Raw genomic sequence first — 12,947 nt, 5'->3', positions numbered from 1 at the left:
AGCCAGAAAGAGGATGCCGAGGCCGAGAAGAGCGCTGCCGTTGCTCATGGTGCCGAGTCCCACACGGCCACACTGGGAGCTCTGGTTTGGTGGCGGCACGTGTCTTATAACGCTGCTGCTGCGAGGTCACAGCCCTGTGGGCAGGGACACCTCAGTGACATCGCAGCCCCGCATCACAGCCGCGCTCCCCCCCTGCTGCGGGTACCAGCCGGCAGCGCAGCCGCCCAGAGCAGGGGTGCTGCGGCTTTGGGCGTCCTGCTGCCGCACACGGGCAGCTTCCCATCCGCGAGAGCGGGTTGGGAATCCCAGTGCCAGAATCACAGAGTGGCTGAGATCGGCAAGGAGCAAGCCGGTCCAACCCCCCCTGCTCAGGCAGGGCCACCTGCAGCCCAGGACCACAGCCAGGTGGCTTTTGGCAGCGGGAGCTGGGGCAGACACCCAGCCCCGCGCCTCCTCCTTCCCCTCCATCGCTCTGGGGGAGCGGAGTGGCAAGAGGGCGAAGGGCCCGTGGGCGCCCACCGCGTCTGCAACGATGCGGAGGCATGGAAGTGGCTCTGGGAGGGCCGAGGGTGGGAAGATGAGAGGGAAGGAGAGGGCCAGCCAGGTGGCTCCTGCTGTTTTTGCCCAGGTGCCCCCCTCTGCTGGTTTGGCCCAGGGCATGGGGCTCCCCAATTCTCTGCTCTTTGGGGAGGCCCTGATGCAGGGGAATGTGTAGCGTTGGGGGACATGCCACCAGCGTGATCGACCAGTTCATCTGTGGTCTCCCCAGCAGTGATCTTTTGCACCTGCTTCAGCACACACAGCAGCAAGCTATACTTTTCACTCTGTCCTTTGTGCTCAGCACCCTGAGCAGCAGCATTGTTGTCATCTCCTAAACCTACGTCCTTGCTGCCATCCTGAGCATAACTCTGCTGAGGGCTAGCTGAAAGCCTTCAACTCATGCACTTCCCACCTGACTGTGGTCACCCTCTTCTTCAGGACCATCTTTTGTATTTACGTGCATCCCAGCTCCCATTGCTCAGTGGACGAAGAGAAAGTGGCTGCTGTGGTCTATACCCTGGTTATCCTGATGCTGAACTCTCTGATCTACAGCCTGAGAAACGAGGAAGTGAAGGCTGCACTCGGGAGGCTGATGCACAGAAAGACAACACTGGGGTAGAGGAAAACCTTGACACAAGACAGAGCTTGACTGAAGGCCAGCTCATTACAGCTGCATGAGCTGTAATTTTTCTCTGCCTTTATGTTCTGTTTGCAGAAAAAATGACGTTGTATTTTTCTTAAAATAGTATGCCAGCCTTTCTAATGTAGCACCATAAGACATAGTGCTTTCTGTATTCTTGCTCCTAGGTTGTGAGCCAATGTTCAGTATTGGGAAGACACGGTATGATAGAAATTAGTAGCAGAAGTGATAAGCAATGTCAGAAGCGGGTTGTGCTCACACAGGCAGTGACTGTAGAAAATGGCATGTTTTCATCAAACCTGTCAGGGAAGGAGGACAAGGAACAGAGATGCACAAATGAAGCACTGCGGTGAGTATAATGCAAGTCGCAGAAACAGCCTTGAATGTGTCTCATTTGTACTTTTGAAGGCCTCCATTACCTGCACATCATGATGGTAGCAACCCTGCATTCCCCACCACGCGGCTTCTCCCAAGTCCTAGTGCAGCTCCCTGCTCTTCCAAGGTAGCTGGAAGCACTTTGCGTAAAGCAGTTTCTTCCACAGAGACGAATCACTTGCAACCAAATCTCAACTTGCGGAGCCCTGAGTGGTTCCTGGGCAAAGCACTGGACAGCTTCAGTTGCACATGCTGTTCCCGACCATCTCCAGCATGTCCCATAGGCACGCTCCTTACCTTGTAACAGGTGCATGTTGTCCTATATGAAAACCTACACATATCTTGCCAAAGCTGCTTGCTTTACTGGTTGTTCTTCTTCACTTGCAATTGAGACCTTTAAATTAAAAAAGTCACCAAATCACTGCTGACTGAGATCCCCAATAGGACTTAGTTTGTGACCTCACTGAGCTTGCTTGCTTTGTAGAAAGGTGCTCACTCTGGCACACCAGGATGAACCTGCTACTTCTATGGCATTTCACAGAGGAGATAGGAACTTTATGTGACTCTTGTTTAGAATTATGAATTCATACTTCATGTGAAATACGCCCTCTAACTTTATGGCCAAACAGCAGTGGCAAAATAAATTTTACACTTCAAATTCCTTTACTATCTGATGCAATAATTATTAGCTTGGCTTCTTTGGGACAGAATGCTGTGCATTATGCTGTACATGCACACATATGCGTATGTATTTTTGTGTTCTCCTAACAGTAAAACCTAGCAGCCTATTTCAGTCCAGCTTGGTGTGGGATAAAGTCTCACAGGTAGCTGGCTTCTTAAAAGGCTCATGCATAACTCTTCCTCTTGATTGTCCAAGAGTGCTCCAACCCTGGAGAACGCAGCCAGAAAACATCAGAAATTACTGTGGCTTTGATATCCCAAGTGGGGATCATCTCACTTAACTTCACATGTGCGCTCCTTAGCTAACACTCTCTACTTCAGCATGAGATGGCTTCTGGGGACACTTGAGATATCAATAGGCAGGTGAGACAAATCCCTCTTGTTTTGCTCAAGAGCAGAGTTTCCTCTGTTTGCATTATGACTGGATTATTTTTTCCCCAATAGTTGTTGCACTTAATTTGGGTCATTTTATATGACAGTACACTGGGGTGTAATTAACTTTTCCTCTGGAGAAAAAAAAAGAAAAAAAGGAAGAGAAACAAAACAGCAGAGTAGTTGGTAATTGCTTTCTTCTGGGCATGAGATATCTCTGGAGACTCATGGAACACCAGGGACAGATTTCAAAGGCCAAAATTGTCCATTATAGATCTTCAAGATGACAGAAACTCCTGGGCAAACTGGAGTGTGCCTTGCTTTCACAGGACCTGAATAAATCCCTGTGTTCTCTTATGCCTGCAGGATGGCCCTTGTGTTGGAATAATACCTCAAACTAACATAAACTGTGAACTGAATTTGCAGAGTCTGCGTTTACCCAACATTCACATCCGTACACGCAGCATAATGTGCCTCCTGCACTCTTTCTCCACAACAGGTTTGCACCAACCTCCCAAGCCCTCATGTACCCAACGTCCCACCCCGCCATTTCATGCCATAATTTGAATCATTGTAACTTGGGCCCATTCCTAATACTTCTCTTGTTAGCTTAATTGAATGTACCAGCAGGGACTGAGAGCACACTGGAAAAGGGTAGTCAACCTTTCCAAGCTCAGATGGACACTGCAGATAAGGCCAGCCAAACACATAACAGCACAAGCTAGAAGAGCCAACCGTATGAAAGTTAACAAGAGCAATGGCTGGATTCTGCACCTGGGATAGGGTAATCCTGGTTATACATACAAATTGGGTGATGAGAGGCTGGAGAGCAGCCCCACAGAAAGAGATCTGGGGGTTTGGGTTGATGGCAAATTGAGTATGAGTCAACAGTGTGCCCTGGCAGCCAAAAGGGCTAACCATGTCCTGGGGTGCATCAAGCGCAGCATAGCTAGCCTGTCAAGGGAGGTGATTGTCCCACTCTACGCTGCACTGGTGCGGCCCCACCTCGAGTACTGTGTGCAGTTTTGGGTGCCTCAATATAAGAAGGACATCAAACTATTAAGAGTGTGTCCAGAGGAGGGTGACCAAGATGGTGAAAGGTCTCGAGGGCAAGACTTACAAGGAGTGGCTAATGTCACTTGGTTTGTTCAGCTTGGAGAAGAGAAGGTGACCTCATCGCAGTCTACAACTTCCTCAAGGAGGGCAGTGGAGGAGGTGCTGATCTCCTCTGGTGACCAGTGACAGGACACAAGGAAATGGTATGAAGCTGAGTCAGGGGACGTTCAGATTGGACATTAGGAAAAGGTTCTTCACTGAGAGGGTGGTTGGTCACTGGAACAGGGTCCCCAGGGAAGTGGTCATGGCACCAAGCCTGTCAGAGTTCAAGGAGCATCTGGACAGTGCTCTTAGTCATATGGTTTAATTTTAGGTAGTCCTGCAAGGAGAAGGGAGTTGGACTCAATGATCCTTATGAGTCCATTCCAACTTGAGATACTCTATGATTTTATGATCCTATGAAATCAGGATGGATGGGCAAGAGGTCACTCAGCCTGTCCCTCCAGCCCTCTGCAGGAGCATCTCTACCAGTGATGGACATTGTCAGCCTCTCCTGCAATCTAACATGAGATTATCCTATCTAAAAAATAGTCGTTTCTATCAAGTAGAGTTCTTCTTGGGCAATTTAGCAGTTATTTCTTCTCTTCACAAACAGCAAAGATTTATTTATTCCCTCTCTTTCTTCAGGTCCCTTTATGTACTTGGGAACTATTATGTATTTCCGCCTTCAACTTCTCTTCCACAGAAGTTTGCAGCCTCATGTCTTTATTCCTTTGCCTGTTGGCGAGGTTTTCTAGACTTTGATCATTGCTGTTGCTCTCTATAGTGCTTATCCTATTGGAAGCACTGTGCACAGTGCCAGCCACCACACTTCAGGCGAGGCATTGCCAGTGCCAAGAAGACAAGGAAATGCCAGTTCACATCTCTTGCTCAGTAATGCCATTTGTATATATCATTCTAAGATGTTTAAGTCCATTTTTAGGCTTGGTTTAAGTACCTCCTGAAAACTGTAACCTGCTAGGTCATTTAGCCTCCAAATGCATTGTTCTTTTGTTGTCTTTGTCTTTAATCCATTACTAGTCACCTGAACACCATATCCATCATTCAACAAAGTCAAATAGCAACAGATAGAGGTGAGCTTAACAGCTGAATTACTGGGGAATCCATACAATTTACAGAGGGTATTCTTTTTTCTTCAAGTATTTGGACAAAGAGCAGTAGCCAGTTTCATCCTCCCTTGATGTCACTAGTTGTGGGGCCACCTAAAGGCTTCCCACTTGGATGACAAAAGAAAATCCCTACAGCCATTTGTAAGGAGCTACTTAAAAGTGGCTTTTTTTTTTTTTTTTAAAGTGGTTCCTTGGTGCTGTGAATGAGTAAAAATTGCAAGAGAATGCCTCAAAATCATGAAAGCAGGTTAAAAAAAGTCACTAAAAATAAAATATTTTTAAAATTAAAAATGATTGGGAATAAGAGGTTATTCCTATTCACTTTCTTTGTAAGCCTAGAGTTAGACAGCTAGTGGCCATGCCCTGGTCGTCCTAGGAGATAATCTTGTAGGGTTGGAGATTGCTTTTCTATAGAAATGAGATGTAGGACTGGAAATGTCTCTGAATCATCTTTAGCCCTTGTGGGCAGCTCTGCCAAATCGTTCTTTCCAGGAGCTAATCTAGGAATTAGTTGCTTGCCACCTACTTTCTTACTGCATAGCTTAAACCAGCTATGCTGTGCTAGATGGTCAATTTTCTTCCTTGTCAGATGGCATCCAAACACTACATATGAAGTTAAAAAAAGGTCATACAGTGGGGAGACAGGTGCCTGCCTACCCAGAGCAATGCTCCGGAGGGCAGGGGACTTCTGGCTCCAGGAGGAACTGAGCATGAGCTCTGGGAAGATGGCTGGCTCCGTGGAGGCTGGCCAGGGCAGCAAAGCAGCAGACCTGAAGCTCTAGTGGACAGAGGGAGACTTTGCTAAGTCTTCTTAGGTTGCCCAGAGAGGTTGTAGATGCCCCATCCTTGGAAACATTCAAAGTCAGGTTGGACAGGGCTCTGAGCAACCTGTTCTAGTTGAAGATGTCCCTGCTTATTGTAGGGGGGGTTGGACTGGATGACCTTTAAAGGTCCCTTCCAACCCAACCCATTCTATGATTCTATCATTCTGCAGAGCCTGAGGGAACTGTGAAATCCAAAAGATGTGAAATCTACCTGGAGCAGAGGCTCCAGGTAGAACAGATTAGCTCTGTAAGCCAAGAGGACAGTCAGGCACTGGAAGAGGGGCCCAGCCTCCATTTTTGGAGGTCTTCAAGACCTGACTGGAGAAAGCCCTAAGCAACATGATGTGAACTTCATGTTGAAACTGTGTTAAGCAGGAGTTTGGAGGCATCCCAAGGTCTTTCCAACCTGAGTCTGTGAGCAGCCTGATTTTGTGATCAATTCTGACAGTGCTGAAGAGCCAGGACCTTTGCACAGACCTCCATGCATAATATGTGATGTGGAAACAGTAATGCTAAATCAGCCAGCATGTTGAATGAGATGTGCTGCTACATCCATGCATCCAGGCAGGATGCTTTGCTATTCCACCACTGCTCTCTGCTGGCACAACTATGGCAGAGCAGCTCCTGGATGTGCCTTCTTTATGGCCATTGGAGTGTTTTCCGCTTACCATGCCTCTTTGCTTTAATTTACCATACCTCTTTGCTTTAATAGATGCTCTCAGGTGACTCCTGTGCATCCCTTCTCCTGCTGTTTGCAGCAATTGTATCACTACTGCCAGGGAGCTGAAGAGCGCAGCAGCCCCAAGGACCCTTCCAGGTGGAGCTGAGGGCCACATAACTGTTCCCCTTTCCACGCCATGGCCCCAGGCAGGCAGAAGATGAAGGAAGAAATGCCACAGAAGAGAAGCCCTAGCTGAATTGCCACTTGGTCTCTGGACAACTCTATGTTGGTGACAGCTGATGCCTACAAAAAGGCTGCACAAGCCAGTGATACCCTCCATGGAAGGAAAATGGTCCTCCCTAGGTGACAGCATCCTGGAGGGAGTGGACCTGCAGGACAAGAAGGGCTTGGTGCTAGTCCCAGCCTTTTCCCCAGCTGGTGTGGTGCCGTGGAGCTCTGGTGTGGGGCTGTCCCTGGGTGCACACTTCAATGTCATAGAGGCAAACCTGCAGCCCCCAAAGCTGCTACTTATTCTGCAGGGGCCTGGAAGGAGCTGAAGCCACCAGTGCTTTCCCTGGGGACATAAGACTGTGAGTTATGTGGACATCAGAGCTAAGGGATGGCCCTTTCAGTCCTCCCAAGAGAGCTGAGGGACACTGCAGCTTCTCCAGCAACCTCAAGCCAGTCTATGGCCAAGTGCATCCTCACAGGCAGATATTGGGGCTCGTCCCACTTAGGTTTGGACATCTAACTCTTAAGATCCCAAATGTTTCAGCCAGCCCTGTTACGATGGGCTGAATCACCTCTGAGAATTGGCTTCCACCACTGGAGGAGGCCCTCAGAAGCACTAAAGAGGATGTGTTGATTTTATAAGTGCTAAGGGAGATGCAATGCATCATCTGCGTTGCTACAAGAGTTTATTTCCTGAGTATGCATCTACCTTTAGTTTCCATCACCTTCAAGAAGTGGCCTCCCACTGCAGCCAGCTAGGAAAACAACTGGCTCCCCTGGATGGAACTGGTGGGTTAAAGGAATCCCCAAACTGAGCTGGTCTTGGGTGTTACATTTCTGGAGGGAACAACTATCTCTGTTTTGCACTCCATGCTCTTCACATTTGAGTTACCATCACAGAACTGGATAAAATATGGAGAGCAGGATGCAGTGGTGAAAGCAGAGCTTGATCCTCATACAAATGAGCGCAGCTGTGAGCAGAGAGCATCAAGTAAGCCCATCATAAGCCCACCTGCACAAGCTAGAGGAGCACAAGGATGCACAGTGGCAGGCGGGAACCCAAATCAAGGACTTGCAAGGAACGACCATCCTGTCCAGGCCCCTCGCAGAGCCATCAGCTCCAGTGTCCAGTTGTGAAACCCATCACTGTGAGCCATTGGGAGCAGCTCTCCAGATCAGGTGGGTCAGCTGTTGGGGACCTGGAAAATCCTAGCCACTGGGACGGTCTGTATCAGCAACTGGCGCAGGGCTGCAGCCTCAGGAGCCCATAAGTCCAGGTGCCAGCAACTGGGGAGACTGGGATCCAGGGGCAGCTACTAGGCAGACTGCATGTCTGAGCCCAGCTGCTGGAGGATCCACCTTTTACATATGTGTGTATATATATTCTTACTAGTGGACTTATATCCTGCTCTGCCAGAGAGGTGAGCAGGGTGAGGCCGTCGGTGCTGTCTGTGTTCATGTGGGAGCTCTGAGTGTCTGTGATCTGTGTGGCCAGCCATGTATATATGTACAAATACATGTACCTGTACACATGTATACATGTAGTGTATATGTGTGCATGCGTCTGCTGGGAATACATCTTCAGCCTCACTACAGGTTGGACCTGGGGACATGCAGCAGCAGCAGCCTCACCTCTCCTGGGCTGTTGGATCATGCATTATATATTTCTAACAATTGCAAAACCAGAAAAGTGAGAATATAATAGCAAATTGATTTCTGTATTTTGATTTGCTTTTTCTTTAATATGTACACATCCACGTTAATCAAAAAATGCAGTACAAACAAAAGTACATTTAACCTAACTGGCCACTGCAGAGGTAAACACTGATTTCCCTAAATCGACCCATTAATACACAGTTACTGTAGTTTATTCTCCAGAACATAGGAAGAAAAAGTTCTTCCGATTCAAGTCCTTCTACAAAATGTATCATCTTGTGCTTATTTTTTTCTTACAAAGTTAAGTACATAAGTAGAATTACTCATCCTCTACACATATTACTTCTGATGTTTTGACAAATTCCCAAAACATAAACTTCAGAGAGAGATCCCTGCAGGATGATGCCCTTGGGGAAATCTCACTCTGTTTTCCAGGTGCCCTAGAGAGGCTATGATGATTTATCCCATGAGCATGGGATCAATGAGACATCCTTCTGGTTTCATAAAGACTGGTGGAGCCTGGTTTTTGACTTCAGCATAATAATTGTTGAGGGTGGGTCTGCAAATAATATGAGAGACCTTTGAAATGAGAGAGGTTGGGTGAATTTCTGATACAAAGTCATGCTGTGTGGTAAGGTGTTGACTGTCATCATGAGCCTCTGGTAACAAATAATTTTGTGTGTGGACAAAATCTTCCATCAATACCTGCCTGATGATCCTACCTGCCTGTATTTTCACTGGGGTGGAGGAGAACTATGAAAAACTGCAGAAGCTCTGATGTAAGGTAGGAAAATTAAGGATCTTATTACAAACCTAGTGATAAAGAACGCAGCAAGAACGCAAAAGGAGGAAAATGTCAATGCACATTGAATAACACTTTTACACATGTATTCATGAGGAATTTGAGTATCACAGTAGATAATAAACACAACAAATAAGGATTCTTAGTTTAGCACTCTGTTTAAATCTCGTGGCTAAAATTAGCTTTTCCTCAGTTTGTCATTTTGTCTTGTCCATGGTCCATCTTCAAAATGAAGGGTGGCAAAACTGCTCACCATTATTATTCAGTTTTGAAAGTTTGTCTGAATCACTGGTATCCAGATAAATGGCATAAGAGTCTGAAGTTTCAAGTCTGGCTGAAGACTGTAGAGGACTCTAATGTATATTAACAGGATGAGGAACTGAGGGACGTTTTAAACCATAATTGTTGGAAATACCTGTTCAGGTGTCAATATCTGGCACTGATCACCATTCTTAACATAATGGAGATCTCAAAAAGAGAACATGTACTGACAAAAGGCAGTCTGCAGACATACTCCTCAAGTGTATTTCACTGCATCACCCCAGGAGCTGCAGGAGAAGAGACATGAATGAATGAGAGAATAAACACAACTGCTGTAATCTGTAAGAATGAGTTTTAGTAACTGGTGAGATTGAATACCCCAAACCTAGTATGCCACCCTTGCCTCATCCAAAGGCACATCCATCACTGGGTTCATCACACCTAGTTTTGATCAGAGGATATATGGAGAACTGGGGCTTTGTAGGTACCTGCAGGTAGCAGGACATGGCCATTGCTCCTGTAGATGGTGCAGGCAATATTTGACACCAACATAAAATTGCAAAAGAGTGTAACTTTCTCTCGTTGGCATGGCTGCTCTATCCTCTTGTCTCATTCGCCCCAGTTAAGTTGCCCTTACTTACTCTGGACCTTCACTTGAGGGTCCCATAATATACGAAAGCCACCTGCTCTCACTAAGTATTCTTCATCAGTATTGTTTCAGGGGTTATATGCACTTGGTTGTACCTTAGATCATTCATTCCTTTGCCATAGGTGCAGAACTTTCTCTGCTTAGGAATCTTAACATAAATTTAGACACCCAAACTTTGTAAGTGTAGCTCTATGCTGTCTGTCTACCCTCTCGTTAATGCAAGAAGTAAGCAACTGCAAGTGATCGTTCACCTCAAATATCTGAGAGCTTTTCCAGATGGATAGAATTGCCCTGTGGAAGTGTCTGACTCCCATCTTAGCAAGCATATTTTCTGATGATATTGATTGCTTCTCAATAAAGACATTAGTGGGAGTGAAAGACAAGGATTGTATCATGCACTGAGTTGGAGGAGCATGTTGGCACTCATTACATGTTGGAAAATCCTTTCTAAAGCCTATGAAAATAAGAGCTTAAGGTATGTCTTAGTATACTGAAAGGGGGTTTGGAAGGTATAAAATTGTAGGTATCTTTGAGACTGTTTGAGGAAAGTTGAATGATGAAAACTTCTTTATAGACAAGTGATATGCCATTCTGTAAAAATGCTGAGATTATTCTCACTTTGTTGATCCCACAAGTTTCTGATCAGATATGGTTAATAAAATCCATATTATTTAACTACAATTGGCTCTGGATTTTTAAATGAGTATGTTTTAGATGTCTGCTTGAGCAGTTTCATATCAGTTATGCAAAAGAGACCAAAATCCTGAACTGGAAAGGAAGGAATGAAGGGAGAATTTGCCTTAAGATTCACCCACTTTGGCAATCTGGTTAAAATGTTAAAAGTGAAAGTGTCAATCTTCAGGAGTTATGTTGCATGCATGATGGTCTGCAGGGAGACAGCTGGGATTGATATCCTCTCTCTTTCAACATCTACAGTGCAAGTGTCAACGTCTGAACAGGTCATCCGCCCTCTGAGGGTACCCATAGTCAAGGTACCCTCAGAGGGTGAGTTGTCTTACTCCAGGCAAAATAGTTCATAATAGGTCAGAAGAGCCAATTTTGTATGTTGCCTGAGAGGCCAGATAGTCAGCTCATTTATAGCATGGTCATCCAAAGCAAGATAGATTTTACTTAGCAAGAAGGACTACACCTAGCCAGTGGATAGATGAAAAGATACCAGTTCCTAGACTAAAGAGCACAGCCACTGTCTCCCAGGATGTTAAATTCCAAGTTATGCTTTCACTTTGTGATGGGACCTTGTCTTAACTGTAGCCTTAAGCTGTTTGAAATGAACAAGATGTTTGAAATACAGGAAAAATCATCAGTGTAACATGGACAGGATATTTATGAAACACTTCATGTGCCCCAAAAAAATCCTTGTGCAGTTATGGGACTTGAAACTGGAAGGGAATCATAGGTCAAAGGAGAGGTTGTGACAAACTGCTTTCTGCTAAGGACTAAAGGAAAAAAAACTTCTAAGAACTGCTGATGTTTCTTCCAGAGATGGCACTGTCATTGCAAGAAAAAAATCAGCAGTTCTTACTTTTTTTTCTTTTCCATTTAAATTCGATGACAGAGTCAACTTTTTACATGGATATTTATGAAGTGGAAATTGCATCAGGAATTTTTTCACCATCTTCCCTCCACGTGTCTCTGCAGCGATGTAAAGATGGCTGATGAAAACTGCACTGAGGTGACCCAGTTCACCTTCTCGGGATTCACAGAGCACCCGCAACTGAAGCCCGTCCTCTTCGCGCTCTTCCTGGGCACCTACATGCTGACGTTAGTGGGAAACCTCGGCCTGATCACCCTGATCAGGGTCAGCCCCCAGCTTCACACCCCCATGTACTTTTTCCTCGGTAACTTGTCCTTCTTAGACATTTGCTACTCCTCCACCATCAGCCCCAGAATGCTGCTTGACTTTCCAGCAAAAAACAAAGTCATTTCTTTTGCTGGCTGCCTCACACAGCTTTATTTCTACACTGTTTTTGCTACAGCTGAGATTTACCTGCTGGCTGCCATGGCCCATGACCGGTACGTGGCCATCTCCAAGCCCCTGCTTTACAAGGTTGTCATGTCTCCTGGTGTCTGCACGAGCCTGGTCGCTGGGTCCTACCTTGCAGGGTTGCTGAATGCCATCGTGCACACAAGTGCCCTGCTCCGGCTGTCCTTCTGTGGTCCCCTGGTCATCGACAACTTCTATTGCGATGGGCCACCGCTGTTTGTCGTCGCCTCCACCAACACGCGCCTCAATGAGGGTTTAATGTTTGTGTTTGTGGGTTTCAACATGATGACCACCATCCTGCTCATCCTCACCTCCTACGCCTGCATCGTGGTGGCCGTGGGCAGGATGGGCTCTGCTGCGGGCAGGCGCAAAGCCTGCTCCACCTGCGCCTCCCACCTGGCAGCCATCATCATTTTCTATGTGTCTGCTACTTTTAATTACATGCAACCCAGTTCATCAAACTCAGTGGAGAGCAAGAAAATCGCATCCATCTTTTACACCATTCTAGTCCCCATGCTGAACCCCATGATTTACAGCCTGAGAAACAAGGAGGTGAAGCATGCCTTTAGCAGTTTTGTCAGGAAGAAAATGTACTTCTGAAAGACAATCTCGTGTTATATTGTTTTCCTTTTTTTCTCTCTCTAAGGAGAATGTTTCATGTAGGTCTCTGAGACTGTTGCCTCCAAACCATTTGGTACGTCATATGTTAGGGTTGAAAAAAAATTAATTCATCTGCTCTCAAACTGTGCCTACTAACATAGCTACATTGGTCTTTTCTCTAGTACAAACTTCTCGCCCAGTTACTCTCTCTCCCATGCAGTAATCATGATGCCACTGTGCAAAACAAGGGTAGGCTCACGGTCAGCCTGGCGTCCCACTGGACACCCAGGTCCTTCTCTGCCAAGCTGCTTTCCAGCTGGTCAGCCTCCAGCCTTTACTGGTGCCTGGGGTTATTCCCCTGCAGGTGCAGGACTTTGTTGAGCTCCGTGAGGTCCTTCTCGACCCATTTCTCCAGCCTTTCCAGG

The 12,947-nt window shown here is 46.4% G+C and overlaps 1 protein-coding gene across 1 annotated transcript; it reads left to right on the top strand.

Moving 5' to 3' along the window:
• The first annotated feature begins 11,586 nt into the window (after positions 1 to 11,586).
• Positions 11,587 to 12,522, top strand: LOC128152418 (olfactory receptor 1052-like). Its single transcript, XM_052810638.1, has one exon. It carries the CDS (start codon positions 11,587 to 11,589, stop codon positions 12,520 to 12,522), a length of 936 nt encoding a protein of 311 aa, XP_052666598.1.
• The last annotated feature ends 425 nt before the right edge of the window (positions 12,523 to 12,947 follow it).

This window comes from Harpia harpyja, chromosome 16, assembly GCF_026419915.1.
Source record: "Harpia harpyja isolate bHarHar1 chromosome 16, bHarHar1 primary haplotype, whole genome shotgun sequence".
Taxonomy (NCBI): Eukaryota; Metazoa; Chordata; class Aves; order Accipitriformes; family Accipitridae; genus Harpia; species Harpia harpyja.
This window is presented reverse-complemented; position numbering and strand designations above follow the sequence as displayed.

What these genes read in the sequence shown, in the direction of transcription:
- LOC128152418 (XM_052810638.1), top strand. Translation starts at nt 11,587, where the DNA reads ATGGCTGATGAAAACTGCACTGAGGTGACCCAGTTCACCTTCTCGGGA.